Source organism: Mobula birostris, chromosome 10 (genome assembly GCF_030028105.1).
Source record: "Mobula birostris isolate sMobBir1 chromosome 10, sMobBir1.hap1, whole genome shotgun sequence".
Taxonomy (NCBI): Eukaryota; Metazoa; Chordata; class Chondrichthyes; order Myliobatiformes; family Myliobatidae; genus Mobula; species Mobula birostris.
Genome location: NC_092379.1, coordinates 1,240,873 through 1,256,572, shown reverse-complemented (window position 1 = coordinate 1,256,572; position 15,700 = coordinate 1,240,873). Strand labels below are relative to the sequence as shown.

Sequence of the window (15,700 nt, the reverse complement as noted above, 5' to 3'; positions counted from 1 at the left end):
ACAGATGAAGAGCTGATGCAACTGGAAGAGGAAAGGATAGCAATCAAAATCGAATTCAGTAGCGAAAGTGAAGTCGTCCAGGAACTGAACGCGAAGCAACTGCATGAGATTTTCGCTGCAATGATAAAGTACGACTTTAATTTTGAAAGGGTACGTCGGTTTAGGGCATATTTGCAAGATGGTTTGCGTGCTTACAAAGAACTGTATGATAGAAAAATACGCGAGGCTAAGCAGTCAAGCAAGCCTTCCACATCAGCCACAGCAGACGACGAACCTCGACCTTCGACATCGAGGCTGGCAGTCATAGGAGAAGATGAGCTGCCTGCCCTAATGGAAACAGATGACGATAAGATGACACCTCAGTGTCCCATCACCCCAACCCCCAGGCCGCTGAAAGATACCGATTCGCGGAGAATGCAGCGGTAGCCAGGAGGCACCCAACACATCTTTAAGAAAAAAGCCGAAATAAACATGCTAATTAATTAGGTGCTGCCCGGCACGTAATTGTCGGCCCAGATCAGAGGCGATCGCCGATTGAGTCGCCCCTGATCTGGGCCAACATTTACGTGTTGGGCGGCACCTAATTAATTAGAATGTTTATTTCAGCTTTTTTCTTAAAGATGTGCTGTGTGCTTCCCGGCTACCACTGTACCCCTGCATGCTTTGCAGATCGGTATCGGTCGGCGGCCTGGAGGGTGGGGGCCACTGCACCACCCAAACTCTGACGACTCAATCTAACACACCATCGTCAGTGCGCTCGGCAAGTTGTTTTCCTGATTCCTGTAAGTGAGATTTTCGCTACGGAGAACAGTGCCGGCAATGATTGTGGAAAAGTATTTCTACTTTATATAGGCTGTGTATTTATCATATTATTCCTGCTTTTACTATATGCTACTGTTATTTTAGGTTTTAGGTGTTATTTGGCATGATTTGGTAGGTTATTTTTGGATCTGCGAACGCTCACAAAATTTTCCCATGTAAATAAATGGGAATTGCTTCTTTGCTTTACAACATTCCGGCTTACAAACCATTTCATAGGAACGCTCTACCTTCGGATGGCGAGGGAAACCTATATATGGACAGTAGAAGTACGGATGGTTATGGTCTGGGTCCTGGTCAATGGACTAGGCAGTTTAAATAGTTCAGTATGGACAAGATGGGCCAAGGGGCCTGTTTCTGTGCCCTACTTTTCTATGACTCTAATGAGAAGGGATCTCATTGAAATCTATCAAATATTGAAAGAACTGGAAAGAGTAGATATACAGAGAATGTTTCCTACAGTGGGTGAGTCTAGTACCAGAGGGCGCAGCCTCAGACTAGAGGGACATGGAGGAATTTCTTTAACCAGAGGGTAGTGAATCTGGGGTATTCATTGCCATAGGTGACTGTGGTGGCCAAGTCATTGGGTATACTTAAACTGGAGTTTGATAGCTTCTTCATTAGTCTGGACATCAAAGGTTACAGGGTAAAAGCAGGTGAATGGGGTTGAGAGAGATAATTAATCAGCTGTGATGGAATGACGGAACAGACTCAATCAGCCAAATGGCCCAAATTCTGCAAGAATGTCTTATTTTGGACATTTAAACCAGGGTAGAACCTACTTGATGAATAGTAGGAATGTGTTGAGCATTGTGGAACAGAGGGACCTGGGAGTACAAGTGCACAGATGGCTGAAAATGCCATGCAAGTAGAAAAGGTGGTGTAAAAGGCATTTTGCATGCTGACCTGCAGTCACAGCACTGAGTTTAGGAGTAGGGACATTATGTTGCAGTTATACAAGTTATTAGTACTTGGGAGTACTTTGTACAGTTTCATATTCCACCTTTACCTTCCTAATGACTTTATAGTTGCATTTTGTTGTTATTTGAAAACTTCCCAGTCCTCAAACTTCTAATTTTTATTCTATTATATGCCCTCTCTTTGGCTTTTATGTTGGCTTTATCTTGTTAGCCATGGCTGTGTCATCTTGCCTTTCGAATACTACTTCTTCGGGATGTATATATCCTGCACCTTCCGAATTGCCTTGCAGAAATTTCAGCTATTGTTGCTCTGCCATCATTCCTGCCAATGTTCTTTCCCAGTTAATTCTGACCAACTCCTCTCTCATGCCACTGTGATTCCTGTTACTCCATTGTAATACTCATTTGACTTTGTCTTCTCCTTCTCAAAATTCAGGGTGAATGCTATCATATTATGATCACTTTCCCCCAAGAGTTCTTTTACCTTAAGCTCCTTAATCATTTCCAGATCATTGCACAACACCCAATCCAGAACAGTTTATCCCCTCGTGGCCTCAACCACGAGCTGCATGAAAAAACCATCTCTTAGGCATTCTAGAAGTTACCCCTTTTTGGAATCTACCACCAACCTAATTTTTCCAATCTACCTGCATATTGAAATCCCATGTCTATTGTTACATTGCCTTTTTGGCATTCATTTTTCATAGTGTAATTTATAGACCATATCTTTACTACTGTTTGGGGGTCTGTATAAAACCCCCATCAGGGTCTTTTTACATTTGCAGTTCCTTCACTCTATCCACAATGATTCAACACCCTCTGTTTCTAATGATTTGATTTCATTTTTTTTTTAAACCAACACAGCAATGCCACCTCTTCTGCCTTTCAATGTGTATTCTTAGACACTGAGCTCCCAGTTATAATCTTTTTTCGGTCAGGATTCAGTGATGCCTACAACATCATACATGCCAATGTGCAACTGTATTACAAGTTCATCTACTATATTACATATTTCGTCCACTGTCTTCAGACCTGTATTCACGCTTTTCTATTTTGTCCATCTTTTATGTTGCAACTCACATCATTGCCAGCAAGGATATTGGACTCCTCTGATTCAGGTGCATCCCATCCCATTTCTAAAGGTCATACATTCCTCAGAAAACAGTGCCTTGCATTGTTTTGTGCACTTTATGTAGTCCTGTGCAGATCTGTAGTCTAGTGCAGTTCTTATGTTGTTTTACGTAGTCCAGTGTAGCCTTGTGCTGTCTCACATAGTCTAGTATAGCTTGTGTCATTTCATGTAACACCAGGGTCCTGGAGGAACGTTGTTTCGTTTTTACTGTGTACTGTACCAGCAGCTTGTGGTCGAAATGACAATAAACTTGACTTGACAAGAGATCCCAACAATCCATAAATCTGAAACCCTATCCCCTGCACCAGTTGCTCAGCCATGCATTTACCTGCTAAGTCATTCCATTCTTACCCTTACTATCACATGGCACAGGCAGCAATCGAGAGATTTCTACCCTGGAGGTCCCATTTCTCAGCTTTCTACCTAGCTGTCTAAAATCTCTCTTCAGGACTTCCTCACCTTGGCTACCTATATCATTGGTTCCAATATGCACCAACACTTCTGATGCTCAGCCTTGTCCTCCAGAATGCCATGCACCTGATCTGAGACATTCCTGATCCTGGCACCAGGGAGGCAACATACCACCTGAATGTTTCTATTGGGTCCACAGAACTTTGTCTCTGTTCTTCTGACTAAGGAATCTCCTATCAAAACTGCAGTTCTCTTCACCTCTAGCACCAGACTCAGTGCTAGAGATCCACTCGCTGTGGCTTCCCCAGTAGGTCATCCCCTTCATTAGTATCTAGTTATATACTTGAGATGAATGGCCACAGGTGTACACTGCACTTACTGTGCATTTCCCCTCCTCCTGACAGTCACCCTGTCTCTTGCAACCTAGGAGTGACTACCTCCCTGTAGCTCTTGTCTATCACCTCCACATTCTCCTGTATGTCGAAGGTCATCTAATTGCAGATCCAGTTCCTAAATACATTCTCTCAGGAGCTGCAGCCTGGTGTAGATCTGTTTATCTGGGAGACTGAAGGTCTCTCAGACTTCCCACATCCCACACAGTACAGAACACTGCCCCTGGAGCCATTCTCACTAACTTACTATGCCCTAACAGATGAGAAATGAACAAGGACAGGAACAGAGTAACTTGCAAGACCATGTACCTCACCAAAAGCTGATCTTGTCTAAGCTCAATGAGCCAAAGCCACTCTAAAGACTGACACACTGAAAATGAATCACCACTCCACTTGCACTTGAATTATTCTTATTGGCCCTTTCTAACCCTGTGTTTGATTGGTTGCTCAATTCAGAAAAACTGCAGCGAAACTCTGTCTTCAAAATCTCTTTCGCTGCCCTGATTAAAAAGTAACTCTTTTCACACACCCTTGGTGTGGATTATCCAACTCAGAAAGGTCAATATAATGATGGAGGATTCAATAGTTAAGGGAGTAAATAGGTGGTTCTGTGGTCACATAAATGATTGCATGATGGTATTTTACCTCCCAGTAAAATACCATCCAAGTCAAAGAATATCATTGAGCAGCCACTGATCATTCCGGATAGAGAGTGAACAGCTAAAGGCTCATGGTTCACTGCAGGACCAACAGTACAGAAAGAAACAGGAATGCGATGCCGCTGAGGACAAGAAAAATCAAGCCAATGCTGAATGCTGATAATATCCAGTACCACCCAACAGTGCAGATGAATGTGAGGCTGTGGAGGTGCTGGAGGGAGACTTTTAGATTCATGGAAATTTAGAAAACCATAGAAACCATAGAAAAACTACAGCACAGAAACAGGCCTTTTGGCCCTTCTTGGTTGTGCCGAACCATTTTCTGCCTAGTCCCACTGACCTGCACACGGACCATATCCCTCCATACCCCTCCCATCCATGCATCTGTCCAATTTATTCTTAAGTGTTAAAAAAGAACCCGCATTTACCACCTTGTCTGGCAGCTCATTCCATACTCCCACCACTCTCTGTGTGAAGAAGCCCCCTCTAATGTTCCCTTTAAACTTTTCCCCCTTCACCCTTAGCCCATGTTCTCTGGTTTTTTTTCTCCCCTTGCCTCAGTGGAAAAAGCCTGCTTGCATTCACTCTATCTATACCCATCATAATTTTATATACCTCTATCAAATCTCCCCTCATTCTTCTACGCTCCAGGGAATAAAGTCCTAACCTATTCAACCTTTCTCTGTAACTCAGTTTCTCAAGTCCCGGCAACATCCTTGTAAACCTTCTCTGCACTCTTTCAACCTTATTAATATCCTTCCTGTAATTTGGTGACCAAAACTGAACACAATACTCCAGATTCGGCCTCACCAATGCCTTATGCAACCTCACCATAACATTCCAACTCTTATACTCAATACTTTGATTTATAAAGGCCAATGTACCAAAAGCTGTCTTTACGGCCCTATCTACCCGTGATGCCACTTTTAGGGAATTTTGTATCTGTATTCCCAGATCCCTCTGTTCTACTGCACTCCTCAGTGCCTTACCATTTACCCTGTATGTTCTACCTTGGTATGTCCTTCCAAAGTGCAATACCTCACACTTGTCCGTATTAAACTCCATCTGCCATTTTTCAGCCCATTTTTTTTAAGCTGGTCCAAATCCCTCTGCAAGCTTTGAAAACCTTTCTCACTGTCCACTACACCTCCAATCTTTGTATCATCAGCAAATTTGCTGATCCAATTTACCACATTATCATCCAGATCATTGATATAGATGACAAATAACAATGGACCCAGCACTGATCCCTGTGGCACACCACTAGTCACAGGCCTCCACTCTGAGAAGCAATCCTCTACTACCACTCTTTGGCTTCTTCCATTGAGCCAATGTCTAATCCAATTTACCACCTCTCCATGTATACCTAGCGACTGAATTTTCCTAACTAACCTCCCATGCGGAACCTTGTCAAAGGCCTTACTGAAGTCCATGTAGACACCATCCACTGCCTTCCTTTCAACCACTTTCCTGGTAACCTCCTCGAAAAACTCCAATAGATTGGTCAAACATGATCTACCACCCAGAAAGCTATGTTGGCTCTCCCTAATAAGTCCTTGTCTATCCAAATGCTTGTAGATTCTGTCTCTCAGTACTCGCTCCAATAACTTACCCGCTACCGACGTCAAACTTACCGGCCTATAATTTTACTGGATTACTTTTGGATCCTTTTTTAAACAACAGAACAACATGAGCCATTCTCCAATCCTCCAGCACCTCACCCGTAGACTCCGACATTTTAAATATATCTGCCAGGGCCCCTGTAATTTCAACACTAGTCTCCTTCAAGGTCCGAGGGAATACCCTGTCAGGTCCTGGGGATTTATCCACTTTAATTTGCCTCAAGATAGCAAGCACCTCCTCCTTTTCAATCTGTATGGCTTCCATGATCTCACTACTTGTTTCCCTTAATTCCATAGACTTCATGCCAGTTTCCCTAGTAATAAATACCGACGCAAAAAAAACATTTAAGATCTCCCCCATTTCTTTTGGTTCCGCACGTAACCGACCACTCTGATCTTCAAGAGGACCAATTTTATCCCTTACAATCCTTTTACTCTTAATATACCTGTAAAGGCTCTTTGGATTATCCTTCACTTTGACTGCCAAGGCAACCTCATGTCTTCCTTAAGCACTCCTGATTTTCTTAAGTATTTTCTTGCACTTCTTATACTCCTCAAGCACCTTATTTACTCCCTGTATCCCATACATGTCATTCAACTCTCTCCACTTCTTTATCAGAGTTGCAATATCCCTTGAGAACCAAGGTTCCTTATTCCTATTCACTTTGCCATTAATCCTGACAGGAACATACAAGCTCTGCACTCTCAAAATTTCTCCCTTGAAGGCTTCCCACTTACCAATCACATCTTGCCAAAGAACAACCTGTCCCAATCCGTGCTTTTTAGATCCTTTCTCATTTCTTCAAAATTGGCCTTCTTCCAGTTCAGAACCTCAACCCTAGGACCAGATCTATCCTTGTCCATGATCAAATTGAAACTAATGGTGTTATGATCACTGGAACCAAAGTGCTCCCCTACACACACTTCCGTCACCTGTCCTAACTCGTTTCCCAATGGGAGATCCAATTGCATCCCCTCTAGTTGGTACCTCTATATATTGATTTAGAAAACTTTCCTGAACACATTTTACAAACTCTAAACCATCTAGACCCCTAACAGTATGGAAGTCCCAATCTATATGTGGAAAATTAAAATCCCCTACCGCCACAACTTTATGTTTCCTGCAGTTGCCTGCTATCTCTCTGCAGATTTGCTCCTCCAATTCCCGCTGACTATTGAGTGGTCTATAATACAACCCCACTAATGTGGCCATACCTTTCCTGTTTCTCAGCTCCACCCATAAAGACTCTAGACAAACCCTCTAATCTGTCCTGCCTGAGCACCGCTGTAACATTTTCCCTGACAAGCAATGCTACCCGCCCCACCTTTCATTCCTCTGCCTCTATCACATCTGAAACATCGGAACCCTGGAATACTAAGCTGCCAGTCCTGCCTCTCCTGTAGCCAAGTTTCACTAATTGCTATATCGCCATAATTCAACGTGTCAATCCACACCCTCAACTCGTCTGCCTTCCCCGCAATACTCCTAGCATTGAAATACATACACCTCAGAAGATTTTTACCACCACTCACAATCTTTCTATTTGCGGCTTTGCTTGAACTTTTAACATCATTTATTTTCACCCCAGCCACACTGTCAGCTCTGGCACCGTGGTTCCCATCCCCCTGCAAATCTAGTTTAAAGCCTCCCCAATAGTACTAACAAACCTCCCTGAAAGAATATTGGTCCCCTTGTAGTTCAAGTGTAACCCGTCTCTCTTGTACAGGTCCCACCTGCCCCAGGTCGCAATGATCCTGAAATCTGAAACCCTGCCCCCTACACCAGTTCCTTAGCCACTTGTTCATCCTCCAGAGCATCCTATTCTTACCCTCACTGGCACGTAGCACAGGTAGCAATCCTGAGATTACCACCCTCGAGGTCTTGCTTTTCAACTTCCTACTAAGCTCTCTATACTCACTCTCCAGGACCTCCTCACTCTTCCTTGGTGCAAGAGAATGAAGTTAGGTGGGTGACAGGATCATCACGAGAGCATTTCTGTGGCGGTGGTCAGAATAAATAATATTTATGGGAAAAGGCAAAGATAAAACGCAAATCAAGATGAAAATTGGGGAAGCACCCACACTCATTCCAAACTTTATTTGCCTCATCTTCAGGGACTCTGACTAAACCTTCCATGTTCTACATTGATTTTATCTGGATGTTCCAAATCCTCTCACATCCTACTGTGTGGATGAGAGCTTTAAATTTGGTTCAGAAGTTGATGGGAACATGGGGAGAATAAAATGGTATTAGTGCAGTCAGTGCTCAATGGTTGGCACAAACAATGAACCAAAGGAGCTGTTTCCATGCTCTATGACTGCCTGACTAGAAGTGGACTGGAAATAACAACCTGAAGCTACATCAGAAACATTCAAAGAGATTCAAGGAGTTTAGAGTAATCATATTCCCACAAGTTAGAGTCTCTGGTTGACAAGATGAATAGGAAGTTTGGTCTGATGCCAACAGTTAAATATCCCCAAAAAGACTAGAAGAACAAAGTTTAAAGCGACATCAAAAAGGTAAATTAGGAAAGCAAACAGCAGATATGAAAAGCATATCCAGAAGACAGAATATATAAAGAGCAAGAGAATATGGAAAATGTAAGGCCAACCAGGGACCAAAAAGCTAATAAAAATCATAATATGCTAGAAATAACTGGTTGGTCAGGCAACATGTGTGGAGAGAGAAACAAGATGCCAGGTCCTGTTCCTCTATGTATGAACATTCTTAATATATACTTTGTAGTTGGCTTTGGAAGAGGTAGATAATGATGTTATAATTAAAAAAAAAAAGAGTATTAAACATTGGGATAAGGAGGTATAGAAATGCAGGCCAGAAAAGAGTCAGTGGATTTTCATAGAGCCTTTGACAAGGTGCCACACATGACACTGCTTAACAAGATAAAAGCCCATGGCATTACAGCAAAGATACTAGCATGGATTGACGTTTGGCTGACTGGCAGAAGGCAAAGACTGGGAACAAAACGGGTCTATTCTGGTAACTAGTGTCCCACAGTACTCGAGATTGGAACCACATCTTTTCATGCAATATATCAATTATTTGGATGACAGAATCGATGGCTTTGTGGCCAAGTTTGCAGATGATATGAAGATAGGTGGAAGAGCAGGTAGTGTTGAGGAAACAGGGAGTCTGCAGAAGAACTTAGACTAGGGGAATAGGCAAAGAAGTGGCAGATGGAATATAGGGAAGTGTATGGTCATGCATTTTTGGCAGAAATAATACAAGGTGTAAACCTGGAGGAAGATCACTCAGTTACCGGGAGAACGTACTAACTCCTTACAGACAGTGGCAGGAATCGAACGCCCATTGGTTATCACTAGCACTAACCACTATGCTACTGTGCCTCCCCAATATGCCATGGGCCAATATCATTAAGGAAAGTATCTAAAAATACCATAAAACATAGGAGCCGAATTAGGCCATCTGGCCCATCTAGTCTGCTCTACCATTCAATCATGGCCGATCCTTTTTTACCCCTCCTCAGTCCCACTCCCCAGCCTTCTCCCCATAACTTTTGATGTTGTGTCCAATCAGGAACCTATCAATCTCCGCCTTAAATACACCCATCGACCTGACCTCCACAGCTGCCTGGGTAACAAATTCACCATCCTCTGGCTAAAGAAATCCCTATTTCAAACAGATGGCTATCTATCCTGAGGCTGTACACTCTTGTCCTCAACTTCCACCATGGGCAACATCCTTTCCACATCGATTCTGCCACTTCTTTGTCCATTCTCATTGGAGCTGTCTCACCACCCACAGCTCCAATCTGCTAAATAAATTTGCTGACGCTACTACATTGATTGGCCTTATCTCAAATAATAACAAGGCAGCCTACAAAGTCGTCATCACCCTGACACGGTGGTGTCAAGAAAACAACCTCTCCCTCAATATCACAAAAACAAAGGAGCTGGTTGTGACTACAGGAGGAATGGAGACAGGCTCAGCCCTATTGACATCAATGGATCTGGGGTTAAGAGGGTGAACAGCTTCAAGTTCCTTGGCATACACATCACCGAGGATCTCATGTGGTCTGTACATACCGGCTGTGTGGTGAAAAAATGCACAACAGCGCCTCTTTCACCATAGACGGTTGAAGAAGTTTGGTGTGGTCCCACCAAATCGCAAGAACTTTCTACAGGGGCACAGTTGAATACATCCTGACCAGCTGCATCACTGCTTGATGTGGGAACTGTACTTCCCTCAATCGCAGGACTCCGCAGAGAGTGGTCCGGACAGCCCATCGCATCTGTAGATGTGAACTTCCCACTATTCAGGCCATTTACAGAGACAACTGTGTAACAAGGGCCAGAAGGATCATTGGGGACCCGAGTCACCCCAACCACAAACTGTTCCAGCTACTACCATCCGGGAAACAGTACCACAGCATTAAAGCCAGGACCAACAGGCTTTGGGACAGCTTCTTCCACCAGGCCATCAGACTGCTTAACTCATGCTGACACAACTGTATTTCTAAGTTATATTGACTGTCCTGCTGTACATACTATTTATTACAAATTACTACAAATTGCACATCACACATTTAAATACAGACATCACTTAAATATTTTTCCTCATATATATGGATGTAAGTAATAAAGTTAATTCAATCAAATCTAAGTTCTTCTGCAGACTCAGTTTCCTCAACACTACCTGCCCTTCCACCACCCTCATATTATCTGCAAACATTTGAAAGGTTTCAATGAGATCCGCCCTCATCCTTCTAAATTCCAGCGAGTACAGATCCAGAGCGATCATACGTTCCTCATATAATAACCCTTTCATTCCCAGAATCATCCTCATGAAACTCTTTAAACCCTCTCCAATACCAGCACTTTTTGTTTTAAAAAAGTGCCCAAAACTGTTCACAATGCTCAAGGTGAGGCACCACCAGTGTCTTGTAAAGCCTTAGCATCACATCCCTGTTCTTATACTCTAGACCTCTTGAAATGAATGCTAACATTGCACTTGCCTTCCTCACCACCAATTCAACCTGCAAGATAACCTTTAGAGTGTTCTACACAAGAACTCAGATTTTTGAATATTCTGTTTAGAAAATAGTCTGCACATGTATTTCTTCTACTAAAGTGCATGAGCATGCATTTTCCAACATCGTATTTCACTTGCCACTTTCTTACCCATTCTCCTAATCTGTTTAAATCCTTCCGCAGCCTTCCTGTTTCCCCAACACTTCCTGTCCCTCCACCAATCTGCAAACTTGGCAACAAAGCCATCATCTAAATCATTTATATACAGCACAAAAAGAAACGGTCCTAACATCGACCCCTGCAGAACACCACTAGTCACTGGCAGCCAACCAGAAAAGGATCCTTTTATTCCTACTCGTTACCTCCTCCCAATCAGCCAATGCTCTAACCACGCCAGTAACTTTCCTGTCACACCACGGGCCCATAACTTGGTAAGCCGCCTCACCTTGTCAACGACCTTCACAAAATCCAAATATACAACATCTACTACATCCCCTTTATCTATCCTACTTGTACTCTCCTCAAATAATTCGAACAGGTTTATCAGGCACAATTTTCCCTCAAGGAAATCATACTGACTTTGTCCTATGTTGCCCTTTATCACCAGTACTCCACAACCTCATCCTTAACAACTGACTAACATCTTCCCAACCACTGAGGTCAGGCTAACTGGTCTATAATTTCATTTCTGCTGCTTCCCTACTTTCTTAAAGAGTGGACTGACATTTGCAATTTTCCAGTCCTCTGGCACCATGCCAAAGTCCAGTGATTTTTTTAAGATCATTACTAATGCCTCCACAATCACTACTGCTACTTCCTTCAGTTTTTCAGGCATCTTCCCCCTTGTAATAGTAACTGCACCCAGTCCTCTTCCCTTCAACATCTGGAACACTGCTAGTGCCTTCCACAATGAAGACTGATTTAGTTCATCTGCCATCTCCTTGTCCCCCGTTATTATTTCTAGCGGTCCTATGTCCACTCTCATCGCTCTATCATCTTTTATGTACTTGAAAAAGTTTTTTCTATCCAGTCCTGACGAAGGGTCTCGGCCCGAAACTCTTCCTAGAGATGCTGCTCGGCCTGCTGCGTTCACCAGCAACTTTGATGGGTGTTGCTTCCATCCAGCTCGATATCGTTTGCGCGCGCGCGCAGTCAGCACATACACACGCGCAGGTAGCGCAGACACGCGCGCACACACGCAGTGCACGCACAAATCGCGCGGGCACGAGCAAAAACACCACCTCCTTAGCCCAACTGCCAGTGTTTCCCAAAGCTTACAGCCACAACACCAGGAGTGCGCACTCCCCGACCACCCAGTCCGGCCTTACACCCCTTACCCGCTCCGAGACATCCCTGGCGGCCGGACGGGACCTCCTGAGGTTGAGGGCCGGCGGCGAGCGCAACAGGTTCCTGATGCGGCTGGTGATACTGCTACTCTCCCCGGCCGTCGCCATCTGGCAAAGCCCACTGGCTCCGGAGGCCTCGCTTGGCAGAACTTCCGAACGACAGTAAAACGAACACCTCAGAAGCTGCCCGTCTCCGGGCGCCGCTCTGACTGGACTGGCTCGAGGACTCTCGCCGCTGTCTGCTGTTTATTTACTCGGAAGACCGCCTCACGCTCACGAACCGAGATTTAAATTCCAGCCTCCAACGACTACCCTCGCTCGCGGCACAGCGCGTGGACCCGATTCAAACTCAATCGGCGGCAGGCGATTGGATCACCGAGAGTGATTGAGTGGCGGCCTGCCCAATCCCCTCGAGATCCTCTTCACCGGGGATACGGTTTCGCCTGGTGATTGGATTGAATAGGGATTGGCAACCTTCTTAACCAATAAACCTCAGAAATAAACTTTAAGACACTGCCTTCTTCACCCGACTTTCTGAAGTACGGATCGACTCGCTGAACTATTCAGATCAGCCTTTTTGCTCCAGTCATTGGATAAAGCTAGAATGATTGGCAGAACATTGAGCCAATCAACGCTGCCGACATCCAAAACTCATGAAATTTTGCAGCTTATATTTCACATTCTTTAAACCGGCTATCTTCTTACAGTATATTTTTGACCCTCTTGCTTGGTCAGTCTTTGTGTGGGAATCTTTACATACAACATGTGCCAGTGCAGTAATAATTCTGCTTCTGTGTTTGGGGGAAGTACAAACGGCAGAAAGGACGCGCGTTATTTTATTTAATTTAAATTGAGCATTGATGCTCGGCAGATGTTTTCACCTTTACTCGAGTTCCGGGGTGAGTGATTTGTAAACTCTGTCACACACAGGACAGCTGATGCTCGATGAGGTGGCCAGATGATTTTCTTATTCCTCGAAGCGACGTGGGCTTCGCGGGTTGAAACATGTAGTTGTTCATGAGGAGACAGATCCTAACGCGATTGCTGGAATCTGGAGCAATCTGGGCGGGGGTGGAAGAGGAATTATTAGTAACACACACACACACACACACAATTACAAGAACATAAGACATAGGAACACAATTAGGCGATTTGGCTGACCCTTGTTAACTCTCCTCAGCCCCACTCCCTAGCCTTCTCCCCATAACCTTTGATGCTGTGTCCAATCAAGTTCTGTCTTAAATCTGCCCAGTGACCTGCTTCCACAGCTGCCTGTGGTAATAAATTCCATAAATTCACCACCCTTTGATGAAAGAAATTCCTTGACATCTGTTTTACTGAGCCCTTTTGTCCTAGACTCCCCCACCATAAGAAACATCCTTTCCACATCTACTCTGTCTAGGCCTCTCAACATTTGAGAGGTTTCAATGAGAATCCTTCATCCTACTAAATTCCAATAAGTAAAGACCCAGAGCTATCAAATGTTCCCATGTGATAACCCTTTCATTCCCAGAATCATCCTTGTGAACCTCCTCTGGACCCCCTCCAATGCCAGCACATCTTTTCTAAGATGAGGAGCCTAAAACTGTTCACAATACTCAAGGTGAGGCATCACCAGTGCCTCATAAAGCCTCAGCATCACATCCCTGCTCTTATATTCTAGACCTCTTGAAATGAATGTGAACATTGCATTTGCATTCCTCACCACTGACTCAACCTGCAAGTTAACTTTAGGGTGTTCTCTACAAGGACTCCCAAGTCCCTTTGCGTCTCAGATTTTTGGATTTTCTCCCCGTTTAGAATAGTCCACACATGTATTTCTACTACCAAAGTGCATGACCATGCATTTTCCAACATTGTATTTCATTTGCCACTCTCTTGCCCAATCTCCTAATCTGTCTCAAGTCATTCTGCAGCCTACCTGTTTCCTTAACACTACCTGCCCCTCCACCAGTCTTTGTATCATCTGCAAACCTGGCAACAAAGTAATCTATTCCATCATCTAAATCATTGATATCCATCATAAAAGGAAGTGGTCCCAACACCGACCCCTGTGGAACACCACTGGTCACTGGCAGCCAACCAGAAAGGACCCTTTTATTCCCACTCACTGCCTCCTACCAATCCGCCAATGCCCTAACCATGACTCCGGTTCATTTAACACCCAATCCAGTATAGCTGATCCCCTAGTAGGCTCAATGACAAGCTGCTCTAAAAAGTCATCTCGTAGGCATTCAACAAACTCACTCTCGAGATCCATTTCCAACCTGATTTTCCCAATTGACCTGCATGTTGAAATCTCTTTTGACGCTGCCTTTTCCATTTCCCATTGTAATCTGTGGTCCACAATCCAGCTACTACTGGGAGGCCAGTATATAACTGCCATCAGGGTCCTTTTAACCTTGCAGTTTCTTATTCAACCCACAAAGATTCAACATCTTCCAATCCTTTCTACTGATTTGATGCCATTTTTTACCAGCAGAGCCATGCCACCCCCTCTGCCTACCTCCCAATCCCTCCAATTTAATGTGTAACCTTGGACATTCAGTTCCCAAATACAACCATCCTTCAGCCACAATTCAGTGATGGCCACAACATCATATCTGACAATCTGTAATAGTGCAACAAGATCATCCACCTTATTTCTTATACTCTGTGCATTGAGATATAACACTTAGAGTACTGTATTTGCTACCCTTTTTGAATTTGCATTCCTAATGCACTGGTACTCACCCGGCTGCTGCAATTTTGTCCTATCATCTGTCTGCCCTTCCTGACAGTCTGACTGCTCGCTATCTGTGCTTTTAATAAAGAGTTGACTTTTTGAGCCCAAACCCCTTCATTCCAAGGGTCTGACTTGCCGAGTTCCTCCAGCATTTTGTATTTGTTCCTTTAGATTTCCCACATTTGCAGAATCTCTTGAGTTTATGAGAGGATTTGTTGGTTTCCAGTGGAATCCCCGAATCAGGACCCAATTCAAGCTCAATCAGCAGCAGATAACCGGAGAATTCGCCACCCCCAGTTGTTATCAAGAAGGTGGTAGTGGCTAGCTGCATGGTTAAATCTCAGAAGTCCTTGAGGTGAAGGTACTGGGGAGTTAGGGAAGAGAGTTCCTACCATTCAGGTAGTTCTATGAAGGAATGGCAATACATTTCCAAGTCAAGATGGTGTGTGGGTCGAAGGGCAGCTCCCAGTTGGTGGAGTTCCCCACGCTTATGCTACACCTTCTTCTCCAGCTGACTGACGTCGTGGATTTGGAAGGTGCTGTCTCTGGAGTCTTGGTGAGTTGCTGCAGTGAACCCTGTAGGGCAGCCGTTCTCAACCTTTTTGCCCTGGAGGAACCTCTGTGTAAAAATTATTATATCTTCAGCTCACGGTAACTTAGTGTG

General features: G+C 44.1%; 1 protein-coding gene across 2 annotated transcripts in view; it reads right to left on the bottom strand.

Moving 5' to 3' along the window:
• LOC140203752 (WD repeat-containing protein 62-like) overlaps nt 1-12,644 on the bottom strand; it is a 140,533-nt gene extending 127,889 nt beyond the window's left edge. For both annotated transcript variants that reach the window (XM_072269799.1, XM_072269800.1), the window contains exon 1: nt 12,303-12,644. In XM_072269799.1, coding sequence (XP_072125900.1) covers nt 12,303-12,419 — 117 coding nt within the window. In that variant the 5' untranslated portion in view covers nt 12,420-12,644. The remainder of the gene's footprint in view (nt 1-12,302) is intronic.
• Nucleotides 12,645-15,700: the final 3,056 nt, after the last annotated feature.